Source organism: Tupaia chinensis, unplaced genomic scaffold (assembly GCF_000334495.1).
Source record: "Tupaia chinensis unplaced genomic scaffold, TupChi_1.0 Scaffold142716_1, whole genome shotgun sequence".
Taxonomy (NCBI): domain Eukaryota; kingdom Metazoa; phylum Chordata; class Mammalia; order Scandentia; family Tupaiidae; genus Tupaia; species Tupaia belangeri.
This window is the reverse complement of record NW_006202562.1, coordinates 642,656-657,278: the sequence shown is the minus strand read 5'-3', so window position 1 is coordinate 657,278 and position 14,623 is coordinate 642,656. Positions and strand designations below refer to the sequence as shown.

The following is a 14,623-nucleotide window of genomic DNA, read 5'->3' as shown; positions in this document are numbered from 1 at the left end:
TTGTCCTAGACCTAAAAAAAAAAAAAAAAAAAAAAAAAGTATTGGAAAAAAACTCACAGGACAGCTCTGCCCCACACAATATTCCCCACTTCCACGTACACAGACCCTGTCCTGGAGCAGCTTTGACATCACAGTGATGAAGATTGTCTCACATTTCCGGATTCCTAAATGGTATTTTTCTGTCAGAAACAGACCCAGCCTGTGACCTTGCTGGTATTTGGTCTCGGTGTTTTCCTGAACAATCTATTGATCTTTGCAAGTTTTCCACCAGGGACTAAGAGGGTGGGGCTTCTGAGATGAGCACATTTCGGTCATGAATGCTCAAGTCACCCAGAGGCCAGAGGCAGCTGTGCTTGCGTGGATTCTCCCACAGTGGGACACACGGTCTACTCTGCCTAGCCCTGAAGGTCTTCCTGCCTGTTTTCAGCATCCTCAGTGCTAGGTGTAAACAGCAACAGCAAGCCCAGCTCAGCAGTGCTTGGAGGCCGTGCACACACAGCGGAGGCCATGCACACACAGTGGAGGCTGTGCACACGTAGCGGAGACTGTGCACACACACAGAGCCTGTGCATATGCACATGGAGAGTGTGCACACACACTGGAGGCCATGCACATGCAGTGGAGCATGCACATGCAGTGGAGGCCATGCACACGTAGTGAAGGCTATGCACACGCAGTGGAGCCATGCACGCATACACAGAGGCTATGCACACATAGGTGACCCTAGTGCTTCTGCCCCACACCTACTTCCCACCTCCCTTCCATCCTGTGGGCTAGCTCCTATGTGACCCAGACTGACCAACTGGTATTTCATCCCACCATCCCCATAGCAAGAGGTGTGAGCCCCAACTGCAGCCCTTCCTGGTGCACCCCGAGCCCTGCCAGGGGCACAGCACTGCACCCTTGACCCACCACCCCACAGAGCCATACCTTGTGAGTCAGGGCGGCATACAGCAGGTAGCCCGCCTGGGTGTGCACGAGCCCCTTGGGCGTCCCTGTGCTCCCCGAGGTGTAGAGCAGAAAGAGCATGTCCTCACTACCCATGCTCTCTGGGGCGCACACGGGGTCCTCCCTGGCCATTTCCTAGAAGGGAGAAGGAACAAGTAGCCCACCCAGGGCATTTGGCCTCTCCCTCTACTCACCTCCCTGAGAGCACACTCCCCCCGGCTGCACACGGCTCAGCAGCCTGGTCTGAGCTTGCCCTCTCCGGCCTGCCCAAGTTAGCTCCCCGTGTCGGGGACACAGAAGGGGGAGCTGCTGCACAGTGTGCAGGATGCTCATGGCACCTGAGCCCAACCTTCCCGACAGGATGCAAGCCCGTCAAACACTGCAGGGAACCCAGACTGAGAACCGGAACCCAGCAAACCATAGGCCCAGTGAACCTAGTAAGAGGCCCCCTCCTCAAACGCACCTGCTCGAGGGGCACATCCAGCTCCCCCATGTGGACCTTGTTGTCTGTCCTGTGAGCCACAAGGACACGCTGGATGGTCGGGCACTGTTTCACAGCTTCATCCACGATTTTCTTCAGCTCCACCACGCGCCCTCCCCGGAGTCCTTGGTTGAAAGTGATAACCACCTTGCACTTGGCTGAGGACAACACAGACATTCCAGTCAGCTCCTTCCCCACCATGCCCTCACTGCTTGACTCTCGGCCACACAGCCCTAGCCTCAGGGTGGGCCAGGCAAAGCCTAATCTTGAGGGAGCATCAGCAATGGAGGAGCTCCCTGCTTTGCGACCTTCGTGTGCTATGCAGAACGCCGGGCCTTTCCCAGTTCCGAGCCAAGAGGATAGAACAGGGATAGATCACTTTGCAGCCTGACTCTTCCTTGTTGGGGTAGTGGCACAAAGACAGTTTCCCAAGCAGACTGCCCCAATCTGCCCTGATCCCTGCCCAGGACGGGGGCTGCTATGCCACCCACAGCAACTGTGACAGCAGAGTGACACCAGAAAGATGCCGAGAACTCCAGGTAGCCACAGCGGGACCCCAATGCTGCCACATGGCGGGGCCTCACCCAGGACTTGTGTGGGCCAGGAACCTTTGCTGTCCAGAGAACAGAGACCACTGCCCATCCTGTAGATGTAGCTCTTGCCCGCCCCCTCCAAGGGAAACCCTCCTGGCTCACATCTGCTCTGCAATAACCCAGCCAGGCTCGGCCTAAGCCAGGGAACCTCAGCTTTCGTGGTCGACATGGAGTGAGGTCCATAACATGAAATGAAGGACATGCACACAGGTCGAGGGCTTCAGGCAGAAGACCTGATGCAGGACAGCCCGGGGAGGTGCAGGTACCCTAGGGTGTCGTATAGTCAGCCCCAAGGCTACCACTCTGCCTTGTGTCTTCTGCCTCTAGTCAGAATTTTTCTGCATTTAAGGGCTTGTGTGATGAGACTGGGCCCACCTGGACCACCCATGACCATCTCCTGATTTTAAAGGCCGTCCCCAGCCAGTCTTGGTGGCTTAGTCAGTAGCACGCTGAAATGCAGTGCGGGACACCTGGCTGTGCATGTAGGATCCCTGCCTGGTCCACTGAAATGCACAGGACACATGCGCACACGCCCAGGTAATACTGAGCAAGGGGGCTGGGAAGGGGCTTGCAGTATGACGAGATCCTGTAGAGGGTGCGTCCTTCTCCCTCTGTCCGTCTGTCCCTGTCAGGCATGTGCATGTACTCTCCATCATGAATGATATTAATAAACATAAAAAAATAAGATCCATCACCTTACTCAGACCTGCAAAGTCCTTTGGCCGTAGAAGGTCACATAATCTCAGACTCCGGGGTTGCGGTAGGGTCGTCTGTGACGGTCATTATTCTGCCCCACAGCCTCTCTCAAACCCACTGTCCTGACCTCCATTTCTCATGACAAGAGAAGAAGGAGGAGCGCTCAGAGTCTGGGATCCAGGCCAAGGGGCTGGTCTCTGGGGCACTGTGTGCAGAGGCAGCCGTGCTCACAGCAAGCCCTGAGGTCATGCTCGCAAACACACCAGCTCTCCCAGGGCAGACTGGAGACCACTACAAACTCAGCCCTGGTCCCACGGAGAAATGTGACTGAGTTCCCCTCCCCTCAAATCTGGTTTGACCAATGTGGTGTAAAAATGACCCTACGTGTATTCCAGGTCTGGCCTTTGGGACAAATAGCACTTTCCAGTTCTTTCCTCTTGGAGCCTTGAGCCATGAGGTGACGAGTCGGACCACCTTGGATTGCCATGCTGCTGGGAAACCCAAGTTTGCCACATGGAGAAGCCACCGTGGGAACGCCACCCAATCTTTGAGTCAACTAAGCTGATGCCCAGACATTTCATAGAGAATAGTCATTCCAATATGTCAGTCTGATTCCTGCCCCCACAGGATCATAAAATAAGATAATAAAATTTGTCGTGCACAGCTGTTGTTTTTAGCACTAAGTTTTGGGTCATTTTCTACACAGTGATAGGTAACTCAAACACCCAGTCACCCACCCCTACTGACATGGAGGACACAGGCACCCATCTCAGCGATCTAGTTCCCAGGGACCTGACTCCTGACGAACAAGACCGAGGATGAAGGCTGCTGGGACAGAGCTCTGCTAATGGCAAAATCCTAGGGGAAAGCTGCAGGGTTCCCTGCTCAGGCCCTCAGGGCTGACCTGGCCCTTCCCCTCCTGTGGCCTGGTTGCTTAGGAGTCCTGAGGTCCTAAGAGTTGTCCCAGGATTGAGCTCCTAAATTCCCATATGCTTAAACCACCCCATCAACTGTTGCTTCTTGTTTTTAAAAACAAAAAACAAAAAAACAAGAACAAAAACAAACCTTAACAGAAACACCTGGAAGCCATGGCCACACCAGCAAAAGAGGAGAAGGACAACCTATTGCAATAGGAGCCCTGGTGGCAGAATACCTACATTCAAATCTCGGCTCTCCTGTTTTCTAGCTGTGTGACCATGGGCAAGTTATCTAACCTCTCTGTGCCTCAGTTTTCTTATATTTAAAAAGGGAATAGTAATCTCCCAACAAAGAAAATATCACTAGATAACTCCACTGGTGAATTCAACAAAACATTGAAAGAACAATTAACACCAATCCTTCTCAGACCCTTGAAGAGAGTGGAATACTTTCAGATTCATTCTATGAGGTCAGCATTATCCTGATACTAAAGACAAAGATACCACAAGTAAAGAAAACCATATATTAATATCCCTTATGAACACTGATACAAAAGTCCTCAATAAAATGCTAACAAGTGTATCCAACAATTTGCTCTATTAACAGGATTATACAGCATAACCAAGTGGGATTTACCTAAGGAAGATAAGGATGGTTCAATATGCAAAACTCAATCAAAGTAACAAACCACTCTAATAGAATAAAGGGGGGAAAATATGTCTGAATTGATCAAGCAAAGCATTTGACAAAATTCAATGCTCTTTCATGACTAAAACAAAACAAAACAAAACAAACAAACAAAAAACACTTAAATAAAAGACAACTTAACCAGATAAAGGGCATCTAAGAAAATCCACAGCTAACATCATTCTCCATGGTGAAAGACTAAAGCTTCCCCAAAGATCAGGAACAAAATAAGGGCACTTGCTTTTACTACTGCAATTCAACACTGTAATAAAAGTTCTAGTCAGAATGATTAGGCAAGAAAAAGAAATTAAAGGCAACCATACTGAAAAGGAAGAGAAAAAGCTATCTTTACTTAGAGATTACATGATTTTATATATAGAAAATACTAAGGAATCCACCCAAAAATCCTATACAGTCTAATAAATGAATCAGTACATTTGCAGGATACATGATCACCATGCAAAAAATAATTGTATTTGTATACACTAGCAATAAACAATCTGCAAAGGAAATTAAGAAAGCAATGAGATTTTAAAGGCTTCAAAACATAAGATATTTAAGAATAAATTTAACCAAGGACATGAAGGATGTGTACGCTGAACACTACAAACCACTGGAGGGGAAAAAAAGAGCTTAAGCCCTAAATAAATGGAAAGATATCCCATATTCATAGATTTGTATTTTTTTTTTTCGGGGGGAGAGGTTTTTGCTATAAGGTGCATGCACTCACAAGAAAGAGAGACAGAAACAGAAAGTGAAAAATCACCCCCCAGGAGGGATGGCCATGCCGCAATCCCTTCTCCTCCATTCTCCTTTTGTGATCTTAGGCATGCATGCACAAGTGCCCCGCGTGAGTTTAAGCCACCAGGTCCAGGACTTGAACCGCAGTCAACTACATGGGAGTCCAGTAACAGTCATTATGCCAACTGCTGGTCCCCATAGATTTCTATTGTTAATATGGCAATACTCTAATTTTCCCCACAGATTCAATGCAATCTCTATCAAAATCCCAACAGCCTTCTTTTTAAATATATTTATTAACTTTCATTTATTATTATTTTTTAGAGGTTTTTGCTATAGGGCGCATGTGCTCACCAGAAAGATAGAGAGAGATGGAGAGACAGAAAGTGAGAAATAAACCCCCAGGGAGATGGCCACACTGCAATCCCTTCTCCTCCATTGTCCTCTTGGGATCTTGGGCACACACACACATGTGCCCAGTGTGAGTTTAATCCACTGGGTCCAGGACTTGAACCGTGGTTGATTACATGGGAGTCCAGTGACAAAGCCATTATGCCAACTGCTGGTCCCCATTATTTTTTAATTTGACATGAGGGAGATGCAGAAAGAGAAAGGGAAAGTGAGAAAGCAAGCCACCAGGTCCAGAGTCAAACAGTGGTCAGCCATGTGGGAGTCCAGTGCCTAACTATGATGCCACCTGCTGGTCCCCCAACCGTACAGAAATAAGAAAGTTGTCCTAAAATTTATATGAAAATGCAAGAGACCAAAAATAGCCGAAACAATCTTGAAGCAGGAGAACAAAGTAGGAAGACTTAAGCCTCTTGATTTCAAAACTTACAACAAAGCTACAGTATCAAAATCGTTAGTTATCCAGATAAGGATAGACATATAGATCAATGGAATAGAATAGTGAATCCAGAAATAAGTCCTCACATACATGGTCAAATTGCTTTTGACAAAGATGCCAAGACCACTCAATGGGGGAAAGAATAGTCTCTTCAACAAATGGCACTGGGACCACTGAATATTCCTAGGAAAAAGAATGAAGTCTGACTCTTACCTCATGCCTTGCATAAAAATTAACCTCAAATGGACCAAAGACCTAAAATGCAAAAGCTACAACTATAAAATCCATAGAATAAAGTATAAGGGCAAAGTTTCACAATGCTCTATTTGGGAATGGTGTCTTAAATAATAAAGCAAAATCATAAGCAACAGAAGGAAAAAACAGGCATATTGGTCTTCATCAAAATTAAAACATGTGTGCACTAAAGACACTATTGAGAAAGTGAAAAGACAACCTACGAAATGAAAGACAACATTTGCAAATATAGCTGATAAAAACATAATATCCAGAATATTAGAGAGATGCAAATCAATACAACTTTATTCTCACAATGAAGACTATAATCTTTTCAAAAGAAAATAATAAATGGTGGTGAAGATGTAGGAAAAACTGAAGTCCTCATACATTACTGATGGGATTATAACATGGTGCAGCTCCTTCAGAACAGTTTTGCAGTTCCTAAATCAGTTGAATTTGGTATTACCATATAAGCCAGCAATTCCACTCCTAGATCTATACCAAAAAAAAATCAAAAGCAGGTGTTTTGGTACATGAACATTCATAGTAGTTCTATTCACAATAGCCAATTAGTGGAAACAACTCAAATGTCTATTAACTGATGAATGGATGAGGAAAATGTGGTATATCCATATGGTTAAATATTTAGCTCTAAAAAGAAATGAAGTACTCATAAGTGTTGCAATATGGATGAACCTTAAAAACCTTAGGCTTGGTGCTGTAGCACAGTGGTTAAGCCCTGTGCATCAGGAACTAGGTCCCACACAGACAACCGCGCTTCAAATCCTGGCCCCGGCAGCTTGAAAGACATGCCAAGCACATGTGCAAATATTCCCAATATCTTCATGGGAAGGAGAAATGGAGGAAGGGCCGCAGTATCACCATGCCTGATTAGGAGGTATCCCCCACCCCAATCTCTCTGGCAAAGCACATATACCCTCTGGCAATAAAAAGTATATTAAAGTTTTTTAATCTTATGCTTAGTTTAAAAAAAAAAAAAAGCCAACAAGAAAGTCTACATGTATTGTTTCATTCATTCATATCCAGAATAGACAAACCATAGAAATCAGATCAGGGGCTGCCAGAGGCTGGTCAGAGGAGGGAGTGGGGAATGCCTGCTTGATGGGACTGATGAAAAGACTCTAGAACTCGAAAATGATGGTGACTGTACAATGCTGTGAATGCAATTATGCCACTAGACCACATACTTCAAAACGGTCCAAAGGTATCAAAGGAGAGAGGCCAGGTGGTGGTGCAGTGGTAACACGACCCACGTGGGAAAGGCTCTGTGTTCATGCCCCAGGAGCTCCCTGAGCACGCCGAGCATGCATACGCATGCCTGTGGTCTGGACCAGCTGAGCATGGGGGCGGATGGTGATATGAATCAGTCTTTCTTGTGGGGTGCCCCTCCATCCCTCTTTCTCATGGAAGAAAGATGAAACTTTAAGAAAAAGGGGGGGGGGGAATAGTACCAGTATTTTCTCACACAATATTTATGAGGACTACATTAAATTAGTTCAATTAAAGGAGACAATCTTTACAAACTGCTTGGAGCAGGACCTGACACATAGAGAAAGGGGAAGAAAAGGTGGAGGCAGTGCCGACCTCTGAACGTGGAGGGGAGACGTGGGAAGAGAGTGGGAAGGCTTCTCTGCTTTTCTAAGGGCACCAGGGTCTGAGAATTCAGCCCATGAGCGCTGTTCACCACCCACAGGTGAGTCTTCTGAGACAGAGCTCTTAACGGCCCCCACAACCTGGAGTCTTCCTTGGCATGCCGGCAAAAGGGATCCTCTAGAAGGATCGAAGATCAGACTCCATGGGCATGGGGGCACCACCCACTTGCCCCTCTGACAACAGCAAGGCAAGGAGACAGCACGCTCTGCACGACGTCCATGAGACTCTACTTCACCTGCGACGGAAAGTCTGAGAGACATTGCATGCCCCCTTTCCCTGACTCCAGGCCTCTGGACCTATGGGACTTCCCCCTGTATCTCTGGCCTCATCTCATCCTACACACTCACCTCCCGCACCACGCCCAGGCCAGCCTCCTCGGCTGGGCCCCTCTCCTCACTCAGCCCGCAGCTCTGCTATCTCCTGCCTGGAACTCATCTCTCCCTTCCTCACTTGGCTAGCTCCAGCATGCTCAGATCTCAGCTCACAGGACAAATGCTCCTCCAGTCACGTGCCCACCCTGCTAGCACTGTCATTTGATCATGTCATTTATTAATGCCTGTCTCCATTCTGCTCTCCAGGTCCCCAGGAACAAGGCCCTCCCTCCCCTGCCCACACGCTCACCATTATTGATCCTCCCAGCCAAGGATTCCGCACTAAAGCCAGCAAAGACAACTGTGTGGACAGCTCCAATCCTGGCACAGGCCAGCATCGCTGCCACAGCCAGCGGAGACACAGGCATGTAGATGGCCACGCGGTCTCCTCGCTGGACTCCATGCCTCTTCAGCGTGTTGGCCAGGCGGCAGGTGGTCTCCAGCAGTTCCCTGTGGCACAGGAAGAGAAGGCCGTCAGAGGTGGCAGGCAAGGGCCGAAACAGCACTGTGGGTGAAGCAGTCCTGCCAAGGGCGAGCCCTGTGTCCCTAGCCCGGCACAGGGAGGCCCGCAGGTGAGCTGCATGGTGAGAAAAGAACTAGCTCACAGCTGTGTAAGGCATGCGGCATGCCACTAAAATAGCCCACAGAGAGAAGCTATGGGTCTCAGCCACATCCCACACACTGGTCTAAATAAACAACTCCCCAACAACATACCTTAACAACTAAGTCCTGAACTACGTGGCACCAACCAGAAGCAACCCTGGGTACCACAAATGGCATGCTGTAGACCCCCATCCCACCCCACAGCAACGCTCCTGGCACATTGATGCGTGGAACAGCAGATGGCCAACCAAGGGCTTGCACTATGCTGTGGACCACCATAAGTTCTCAGGAGAGAGAAGCTCCTGTAACCCCTCCTTCTCCTCCATTTTCCTGGTAAAACTAACCCCTCTCAGAGACCATTCGACGGGGTGTGCATTCCAGGCAACTGGGATCTATGCTTGCCCTGATGCCTGCCACAGCCCTGACCCAAAGAAACTCATGCTTTCATATTTTGCCTCAGTTTCTTTCTTACTTTCTTTTCTTTTCTTTTTTTCTTTGTTGTTGTTGACCATAGAAAATCCTTTGCCACAAAGGACTGTTTCGTTTTGGGGTTTTTTAGAGGTTTTTGCCTTACGGCATGTGTGCTTACCCGAGAGAGAGAGAGAGAGAGAGAGAGTGAGAGGGAAAGTGAGAAATCACCCCCTGGGGGAGGGGCGGGATGACCACGCTGCAATCCCTTCTCCTCCATTCTCCTCTGGGATCTTGGGCATGCACACACATGCACCCAGCATGATTTTCAAGCCACTGGGTCCAGGACTTGAACAGCAATTAGCCATGTGCGAGTCCAGCTACAATAGACATAACCACTACACTATCTTCTGGCCCCAAAGAAATGTTTTTAACGTTCGTAGACTGGTATCGGCAGGGACTTGCTGCCATTCTGCAGCAAGGACACAGCTGAACTTGGTCCACTCAGCACCAGGCTTCTCAGAGGCGACAGGTGTCCAAAGCTAGACTGCCATGTTCCTGAGACTTCTGAAAACGCTTACCTCTCAGAGGACAGGTCTCTAAGTAAGACTTTCAGCAGGTTTCCTGAATCCGCACAGGCCAGTAACGGACTTGCTGTGCAGGGCCCCAGCTTCAAGTGAGACAGACCCCAAGTATGCAATCCCCATCCACAGTGAAGGGAGGGAAGGGGGGCAGCCACCCTCCCTGTAGCCTGTAGTTGGTAGGGACTGAGGTGGGCAGGGCACCTGCACCTGCTGCCCCACCACACCCACATGGGGTGGTACCAGCCTCTTCCACCACTCCTGGGCATTTCTGGAGGTGTGGCACCAATCAGAGGGCAGCATGTCCCGGGGCAGAGCTGGTTGACTTGGAATTGGCGCTTGACAGAACCAGCCCAGTCAGTTCACGGTGCTCAATTCTGACAAAACCTGGAGTAGTTGAGCGCTGACCTGCCTGGCATGGAGCGGAAAGTGGGGGAAGCAGAAGTGAGCCCAGGGTTCCCCTCCGGGTGGTTCCAGCACTCCAGTAACCAATCACTTTCCCATGTCTATACAGGACAGACCAAGAGGAGACACCAAGGCCCCTGCCCTCTGGGTTGGGCAGGCCACCACCAGCCACAGGGCTGCCCTCTGCACTGCTCTGAGGCCCCCAGGCAGCGCCGGCCTCGGCAAACAGGCCAGAGAGCAGACTCTCCTTCAGCCCCTGGTGCCTTACAAGCATAGCTCCCTGTTGTCAAAGGTCGCCAAGGAAAGGGCTCAGGAGAGCCGACAGCAACAAGAGGCCGCCCAGGAAACCAGCGCGGAATGAAAATGAGTGGCCCCCATCTCAGGCAGGGACCTCGAGGGGGCTTTGTTTCTCCCCAGAGCCATCCTGCAAAGGAGGCCAGACGAGGGCCAGCTCACGAGTCTGACCTGCAGTCCCCACCGCAGGGACTCCTACCCAGAGGGTTCCATCATTTCTCCATAAAGCTCTCAGGGGGACAAGGGTGCCATTCAGTGCACCCCACCCACCCTGGCCCAAGTATATGGTGAAAGGAGGAACAGCCCTGAGCACCCCAGTGCCAATCTCCATGGTCCAGGGCAGACACTCTGCCCCTGCCAGGAAGGAGGCTGCGATGCCCTGACTGCAACAGGGGCAGCTATGTCAGTCACTCAGAGTGTCACCCAATCTCCATCGCAAGCCCCCCATCATCGCGCTCTGAGGGCTCGGGCTCCGAGCAGTGCAGGGAGAAATGGAGTCTTGACTGTGCCCACCAAGCGCCTGATATTTGCTAGGTGGATAGACAGTAGGTAACACGAAACAGTGAGCCCGGAGAGTGGCCCACTCTGCAGGCACCCTGCAACCTGAGAGGGGGCAAGTAGGCTGTCACTTTGAGGTCACTAGGCATGAAAATGTCCCACCCTCTGAGAAGCAAATGGGAAGGACTCCCCCCTCTGATGAAACAGCCAAGGCCACTTTCCATTTCCCTCTGCCTGGGAGGGAAGTAAGCACAGGTAACTGAGTCACTGCTGAAGGTCCGAGACAGCCGCAGAGCACTCGGTAGGCTCAGTCTCCTCCCTCCTGCAAACCGTGTGCTGACGGGGAGGGGTCACCTCCACAGTCTCGATGCAGAGCCTGAAAGGACATTCCCACGCTGTCTCCGGAACTTGACATGTTCTTCAGCATAATTCCGGAGACAGAGGTAGTGAGAGAGGACTGGCTTTAAGGAAGGAGAGCCCCTTCTCACCTGGGAGGACATGGAGGGCCCAACAGTGGACAACTCCAGGATCGGGTCCCAGGAACCAGGCCTGGGTACAGATTCCTTCCCTCCAGCAGCTCCTCTGACCCCAGCGTCACGGCAGCCACTGAATCTAACTTAATGGTGCTGCTATTTGCTCACTTACTGCTGCTCACCACCAGTGAGAGCACAGATGCCTGGAAATGGGCCGAACAGGTTCCTAAACCAAATCTGAAGTCCTCACACTTCATTATTGGATTTTGTGACCATGACCATGACCTAGCAAAGAGACACTATAATGAAAATATAAAGCAGTAGCCACACTAAACCAGAGAAACCCAAAGCCGCCATCTGCCAAGGTACTATGGCTTGAGTGTGCTCCCCACCTCAGAACTCGTGTGTTGAAGTTTTGTTGTGCTGTGATGGTGTGAAGGGTGGAAGCTGGGCCAGCCTCACGGTCTAATGGGTCAGGGAGGCGGAGCCCACATGGCGGGCTGCAGTTTGAATTCCAGCCTCAGCAACTTAAAAAACATGCCTGCCCCAAATCCCAACAGGGTGGAGAAATGGAGGAGAAGGGATTGAAGCATGACCACATCCCACTGGAGGGTACACTCTCTCTATTCTCTCTCTCTCTCACGCTCTCTCTTTCTGTTCTCTCTCTCTCTCTCTCTCTCTCTTGTAAACATAAAAAACCCTCTAGAAATTTTTTTTTTAAAAGAGGGTGGAAAAAAATAAAAAGAGGGTGGAAGCTGAATCCAACTATGAGATTAAGAGGTGGGGCTTTGGGGAGTGATTAGGATCAAGGTCATCAGGGTGCGGCCCCCATACTTGAGGCCTGGTGGGTTTACGAGCAGAGAGAAAGAGACAGACACACAGACACAGGCTCTGCTCTTGCTCGGTCTTGCCACATGATGCCCTTGCACCTCAGGTCTCTGCAGAGTCTCTGCCAGCAAGAAGGCCGTCCCCAGCTGTGCCCCTTGGCCCAGGGCCTCCAAAACCATAAGCTAAATAAACCTCTGTTCTATAAACCACCCAGACTCAGGTGTTTCTGTCATTGCAGTACAACAGGCAGAATAGCAAGACAGGCTCAGACACAGCGAGGGCTCCCCAGAGATGAGAGCTGGGATGCCAGCAGGATACCAGCCCCCCAGCAAACTTGGGATCCCTGAACCCCCTGCAGAAAATCAGTGTGCTTTCCAGAGGGCTTTGCTATATTCTGGGGCAAGCACTTCACCTGGAGAGTTATCATTCAGGAGAGTGTCTTGCCGGAAGCAGAACACCGGTCAGAGACAAGGCTCCCACCCCAGCACCCCAACAGTCTGGGGCCTTGGCTACTCCAACTATAAAATGGCCTCACAGCAGGGGCCCTTACCAAGGTGGCTGTGAGGCCAACACAAAGCCCCAGGCACCTGTGACAGGCGTCCTATGACTACTGCTGCAAACGGCAGGATAAAGCATGGGAAAAGGAGGATTAGTGGACATTGCTGGCTCCTCCATAGAAGTACATGCCTTGAGAGCAGCCTGCTTGGGAGGGAGAGTAGGCAACCTGCTCATCACCCACATGTGGCACCCTGCCATTGCCGCAGCGTCCCACCTTCTCCTGCCATGCCTGCCTCACACCCTGAGCACAGGGAGCTTCCTGTCCAGGCCAGCCATGGCCACCCTCAAGATCCCTGTCTCCTGCCTCCTTGGCACTGAGGGCTGATCCCCTCCCTAGTCCCCTCTTGCCTTCCTCACTCCCATCCCCAACTCACGTTTTCTCCCATGGAATGACAACAGCAACAGCTGTGGAGCCAGTGTCCTGTACCGGGACTATTCCAGGACTGCCTGTGATCAGGTCACTGGAAAAGTCACGACGTATTTTTCTATGCAAAACTGTGTCATGACTTTCTGATGACACAATAATTAGCCTTTGAATAGAGTCAGTCTCAGATTCAAACCTTTGGTTCACTCTTCTTTTAAGTTTATTTATTTTTATTTCTTTCATGAAGGAGAGAGAGGGAGTCACCCCTGGCCGGTCTCATAACTTTCACATGGAAGAACCCATTCAAACCTTCACAACAGCCCCCAGGCTCCAAGCTGTCCCTCTTCTCTCCAGTTTCCAGAGAAGGAAACTGAGCCCAGAGAAGTCAGGATGCTCAACTGAGTCGAGGTGGAATTCAGACCCAGGCTAGACTCTCAGGCCTTGTCCTTAGCCAATTCCTCTGGGCACACGGCACCTCTGACCTAGCTGCCTGGGCAGCTGGGGGGCTGGGGGTGGGAGATCACAGCATCACGAATCCCCATCAGGGATGCCCTCTCACACAAAGAAAATAAAAACTAAATAATAATAGTAAAAGAATAAACTGAAGGCTCTTTACCTGATGCTGACTGTTTAAGAAGGAAATCAACGGGGCCTCCAGATGGCACAATGGTTAGGTCTGGACTCCCACATGGCTGATGATGGTTGGAGTCCCAGGTCCAATGGTTGAAACTCATGCTGGGCACGTGTGCATGCATGCCCAAAAATCCCAAGAGGAGAAGGGAGGAGAAGGGAGAGCAGCATGGCCATCCTCCCGGGAAGGGGAGGGAAGATTTATCACTTTCTGTCTCTCTCTGTCTCTCCAACAAGTGCATGTACCCTATACCAAAAATCTCTCTTTAAAAAAAGAAAAAGAAAAAAGAAATAAAGAAAAGGAAATCAGCAAGAAAAGCGCTAGCGCTAAAAGTCCACTCGCTCCTAGGGTTAAATGGAGCCTTTCTGCCTGCCCCAGGGGGAGAGCAGGGAGGACAGGTGGGTGTGCTCTCCTTTGTAATTCATATTTGGCTCCACAGTCAGGACCCCTGCTCCAGGGCATCTCCCAGGTGCACCCCAATTGAATCCCACATTCACATTTTTCCCTAGTCTAGCTGCTCAGTCAGACCAAGAAAAGCTCAGTCCTTTCCCCTAGAGTCCCTGGTTTCCCTCCTGGACCTCAGCACTTGGCCTCTGGCCCGATTTTGTCTCTGGGGAAGTTCTTTCCCTTGCAGACATGAACCCAGCTCACATCACTGAAGGTGGGCTACATTAAGACCCCAGAGGCTACTACAGCTGGCAGCCCGGGACGGGAGCCCGCTGGTGGACTTGGGCCAGGACGCCAGCCCTAAGACAGCTGGTACCTTGGCAGAACACTCACCCGCCGG

At 50.2% G+C, this 14,623-nt stretch overlaps 1 protein-coding gene across 1 annotated transcript in view; it reads right to left on the bottom strand.

Moving 5' to 3' along the window:
* Positions 1–14,623, bottom strand: part of ACSS1 (acyl-CoA synthetase short chain family member 1) — a gene marked incomplete at its 5' end in the record, with an annotated part of 64,095 nt that overhangs the window by 19,621 nt on the left and 29,851 nt on the right. Inside the window, 3 exon segments of the mRNA XM_014582174.1 lie at positions 931–1,083; positions 1,412–1,587; positions 8,444–8,643. Coding sequence (XP_014437660.1) covers positions 931–1,083; positions 1,412–1,587; positions 8,444–8,643 — 529 coding nt within the window.